Source organism: Alosa sapidissima, chromosome 9 (genome assembly GCF_018492685.1).
Source record: "Alosa sapidissima isolate fAloSap1 chromosome 9, fAloSap1.pri, whole genome shotgun sequence".
NCBI classification, from domain to species: domain Eukaryota; kingdom Metazoa; phylum Chordata; class Actinopteri; order Clupeiformes; family Clupeidae; genus Alosa; species Alosa sapidissima.
The window spans coordinates 3965012-3970011 of record NC_055965.1 but is presented as its reverse complement, the minus strand read 5'-3'; the positions used below and the strand labels follow the sequence as shown (position 1 = coordinate 3970011).

The following is a 5000-nucleotide window of genomic DNA, read 5'->3' as shown; positions in this document are numbered from 1 at the left end:
ATGTTCTGGCACATTCTATCAGGCACTTATTACTCATCATCTACCATCTAATTTAAGCATTTAACATTCCACCTCCAACACTAGGAGGGAATCACAGAATCTAATGAACTCATGAATCTACTGTACTGTTAATAGTACATAAAGAGATCACAATACGGCAATTCTGCAAAACTCAATACACTGCAAAAGATTAATTCATGATAAATCACAATATCTGTGTGAATGGAAAAAAAAGGGAAAAAGCTTGGAGCTATGGTTTTATTCAGATCTCTCTCACACACAGAGAAACAAAGAAATACACACACACACACACACATCCTGCTCTCTCTCTTACTGGTCTTCATGGAGAAGTTTTTGAGCTGGTGGCAGTTGATGATCTCGTCCTCGTCGATCTCGGAGAGCACGCGGGCCTGCCGCAGGTACGGTATGACGATGCACGGCCGCACCTGTAGCGACACACTGTGCCGGTTGTCGTTGATCAGCTCCCACAGCTCGTCGCCCTCCTCGTCCCTCAGCTCGGGGTCCATGTCGAGGTCCACCACCGCCATGGCAACAAAAATCTTCCCCCAAAACCCAGCGACCGGCCACGGGGGTTATAGTCCAAATAGTCCCAGAGCCACTCAGGTACAGCCGTGGCGTGGCGTGGTGAGAAGCGCAGGTTTGACTGGAGGGGGAAGACCAGTGTGGGTGTTTATTAAGAACCCTCCTGCAGCTCCACCTGCCCAGGGATGCGTGTGAGCAAAACCTGTAAGACCAGAACACGGATACCCGGCAAGGCTCACGTTATTGCATGAAGAAGGGGCGTTGCCTGTACTTTCTCTCATTCACACATGCTGTAAACACAACAGGAGGTAGACATACAAATGACACACACTCACACAAACACACTCACACATAAAAGACACTCATACATAAACACACCCACACTCACACGTAAACACACACACACACATACTGTACATACAGACACACACAAACACACACACACACACAAACACACACACATACACATATAAACACACACACACATACATAAACACACACACAGACAGTCTCTGGACTTATCTGCCAGTTAACCAGCAACAATCTCAATCAAATATGTGTGTTTTATAATAAGTTTGCCTGCTTCTCCACTGGGCCCTTTGTGTTGAGTCTTATCTCGTCCGGTCATGGATCTAATGAAAGACACAAGACCACACCATGCTGTGTAGGCTACCTCTTTTTAATTAATAGAGCTATTCACTCATGTTTGCAGAAGAGCTGGCATCATTGAGATTTACCCACACAATGTGTTGTGTCTGTGTGTGTGTGGTGGGGGCTCTTTTAATCACAGCTGTTCAAATGTTTGTGGTTCAAAGTCCCAGTGCAAAGCAGCAAAGGAAAAGATGACTATAAGTAACAGTCCAACTCCTACACTTACAGTTTTTTTCAAATGCTTACACACTAAATCTTTGCTTGTCACACAATTTTCTAAACATGTCTTCCAAACATCATAACCCCACACCAAATCTGCAAAACCATACACTAATTCGCAGTGTTTGACTCAGTTTTCAATTGACTAAAACACATTTTGCAAAACACCACACACAATTTTCTACTTAACACACAAAAATCGAACAGGAAGTAACTTGATTTCATTTTTCAAACACAACCCATCAAAATGCCACGCTAAATCACCAGTGCTTCACCCTCTCTCCTCACATTTGTAAACACTCATTACTTTACAGAACACCATCCAGTCATTGCCTTAGTATAGGCCTATAAATAGATACTCTATGTAGGTATGGACACTTTCAATCTGGCCCTAGAGGATTTCAGAACCAATGCAGATACTTTGAAAGGAATGTTCTACAAAAAGTCGACTTTATGTAGGCCTACAGTAAAACTTGTCTTTACTATATTTTTGTGTCTCCCCAAGTTACATATGTACCATTAGCTCAATACATTTTTCTATAGACCTATGAATACATACACAACCCCCCCCCCACACACACACACACACACACACACATACAGACACACACACATACACATAAACACACACACACACTTTTCTTTGGAAAAAGCAAAAGTCATTTCCATAGGCAAAATCAGCTTTTTCAGAACTCCATGTACATCTGGTGGTCATTGTATTTTGTTTTGCTTTGTTCTTGTTGTATACTTCATACTGTATTCATTCGTAGCCTACTGTATTCACAACAGCAAATTATTTGGGAAAAATCACTATTTTTTGGTTTCAACATTGCTTGCATTTTTACTGTGTATTTCAACTTCTCTCTGTAGATACTGTAACTTTCATTCTTGTATGGAAATACATAAAGCCTACGAAAGACAGAAGAGCGTTAGGTTTTGAGCAACAGTGTGTACATGTTGTATCCAAAATGTCATATTATGACAAAAGTGTTTGTAATGTGAGGCGAATGTTTGATTTAAAGATGTGTTTATGCCATTTTGAATGTTGTGTGTCATTTTGCTGGAGATTTGAGGCATTTTGCATTTTGTGTGAGCAATTGTTGGTTTTGTGTGTGGAGTTTTGAAAAATAGACACAGAGTTTTGAAAACGTGTTTAGGCCTAAACAGTTGTAAAAAACTATAGGCAAAATCAGTGTTTTCAAAACTCCATGTACATCTGGTGGTCACTGTATTCTGCTTTGCTTGTTTTCTTGTTTGCTGTAAAATACTGTATTCGCAACAGCAAATTATTTGGGAACAATCACTATTTTTGGTTTCAATATTGCTTGCATTTTTACTGTGTATTTCAACTTCTCTTTGTTGATACCGTAACTTTCACTCTTGTATGGAAATACATATAGAAAGCCTAAGACAGAAGAGCTTTAGGTTTTGAGCAACAGTGTGTACATGATGTATTCAAAATGTCATATTATGAAAAAAGTGTTTGTAATGTGAGGCGAATGTTTGGTTTACAGTAAAGACGTGTTTGCGACATTTTGATTGTTGTGTGTCATTTTGCTGGAGATTTGAGGCATTTTGCATTTTGTGTGAGCAGTTGTGGGTTTTGTGTGTGGAGTTTTGAAAAATAGACACAGAGTTTTGAAAACGTGTGTAAAAACTGTAAAGCGTAGCCTACACCTGATTCAAGACAGTAGTATAACAGTAATAATAGTTTTAAGATACACTTAGAGAGGCTATAGGCTCATACTGTACATAGCCTACACGTAGCCTATCTCAAAAGCTTTTCTTTGTTGACGTTTTCAAAACAGATGAGTGAATTGTTTCAGCAACGAATAGGCGCGACCCGACAGTGGGTGCTGTTTCAGGTATAGGCTATGTGAAATGCAAAATACAATTTTATTAAAAACCTTGTGGGCTACACAAATTTAGATTAAGCAACTTTTAACATAGGCTACACTTGTTTTAATGTTTTATAATGTTGTCTGTGACGCTGCCTACCTTATCAAATCTTTCAATTTGCCGTGCGGTTCAGCTGATGTTATCCTAGAATTCTCCTCCAGCACTTTCTCAGTTCAAACGAATTACCTAGACTGAGGGCCTACACATTTTTATTAGCGAGAAAACATAGACAGGAATAGAAACATTTAAAAACCGAAACGAACGAAGCCTAAAGATAGGCTACCAACAGCAGATCTGTAGGCTATCAACAGCAGTTGTGGGGGTAGGCACGATACCCTACAGGAAGAGTTCATTTGACGTACAGTATAACCTGTAGCCTAACACAGCACCGAGGCACAACCCCATCATATCGCAAGCTGTCTGTAAAACTACAGCCTACTTTGCAAATTCATTACACTGACATTGCAGTTAGGTGTTCAGAGAACAAAGCCTTCTTAGCTGAGTCATGAAAATTGACTGTTTACACGGTCATGTCCATTTCACAATAGACCGTCTATGATGCATAAATACTGCGGTTTTAACTGAACATACGGCATTTTTCTCCAAACAAGGAGTAAGCCTATAGTCTATGTTGAGTTTTAGTCTAGTTTCCATTGCTTCGTCTGAAATGAATGAATAGCACTTCACTTCCTACAAATGCAGACATTTCCCCAGCAAACGTAACCCCCTAAACATAGATTTTCATGAAATACAATCGAATAGTCGTGGGATGTGGATGTTTAAAACAAAAACTAATTCAAGTTCTGTAAGTAGCCTACCACTCAAAAGTTTGGGCATATTGATAGTTTTTTTTTTCTTTTCTTTTTTTTTTCATTTTGACTATTTTCTACATTGTGTGCTATAGGCTACTGTACTGTATGTTCCTGTCAAACTGAAAGGCGGTTGATGACAAGTTGACAGCTTATGTGTCATCATGGTCTAAATTAATGTTGTCATAGCGGTAATACTTGTGGCGCACAGCCCACAGGGAAAACAAAATCATGACGTAGGCTAGAACCTTAAATAAAGGTCTGAGTAATTGAGTGGTTTCAACTGGAAAAGTTCATCTGCAGTGAAGATAAGGCAAATGCAATTTTTCCGTGAGAGCATTTAGTGTGAAGGGGTGGTGGTCAAGTGCAAGACACTCAAATTACCTACAGACAGTTAAATTGTTACAAGACAGGTCAGAACAATTTTTGCAACACAATTTTTTTATTATTCAGTACAGATTATAATTGAATGTATATTGAATATATAATGGCAAATAAAAAATAGCGATAAAATCTTGCAACCAGATATGCCTTCACTGGTGTCGTGGAGCTGTGTTCCATGATCCACACCTCCACCCCAAAAACTCTCCTAATGTAATCTCTCCAAACCACGACCTTTGACCCACTTGACCTTTGAACCATTAATACCTATATAAATGAAATCTTGGATGTACTGTGGTTACTACACTAAGATCATGAACCCCAAACCCAACCGTCCACCCTCCTGCCCTGAGTTTTATTTATCTCCTCCTCCACCGTCCTGTACATCCTCCCGTCCATCACTGGCTCTCCTGTACGTGGGTGCTGAGTGCAAGCGTGATGCGGCGTAGCGCCCCCTGGTGTTGCGGCAGCTCTTGGCAGACGCGCTGCAGGACTGCG

At 40.2% G+C, this 5000-nt stretch overlaps 2 protein-coding genes across 4 annotated transcripts in view; both read right to left on the bottom strand.

The window, feature by feature from the left end:
* The window catches only part of card14 (caspase recruitment domain family, member 14), a 21922-nt gene extending 18278 nt beyond the window's left edge, over nucleotides 1–3644 (bottom strand). The window contains exons 1-2 of one of the 2 annotated variants that reach the window (XM_042105495.1): nucleotides 3412–3644; nucleotides 335–745 (exon numbers count right to left, since the gene is read on the bottom strand). In XM_042105495.1, coding sequence (XP_041961429.1) covers nucleotides 335–548 — 214 coding nt within the window. In that variant the 5' untranslated portion in view covers nucleotides 549–745; nucleotides 3412–3644. The remainder of the gene's footprint in view (nucleotides 1–334; nucleotides 746–3411) is intronic. The other variant, XM_042105496.1, reaches the window with a different exon arrangement.
* Nucleotides 3645–4544: 900 nt separating this feature from the next.
* The window catches only part of ccdc40 (coiled-coil domain containing 40), a 13834-nt gene continuing 13378 nt past the window's right edge, over nucleotides 4545–5000 (bottom strand). For both annotated transcript variants that reach the window (XM_042105595.1, XM_042105596.1), the window contains exon 19: nucleotides 4545–5000. This exon is cut by the window's right edge and continues 143 nt beyond it. In XM_042105595.1, coding sequence (XP_041961529.1) covers nucleotides 4901–5000 — 100 coding nt within the window. In that variant the 3' untranslated portion in view covers nucleotides 4545–4900.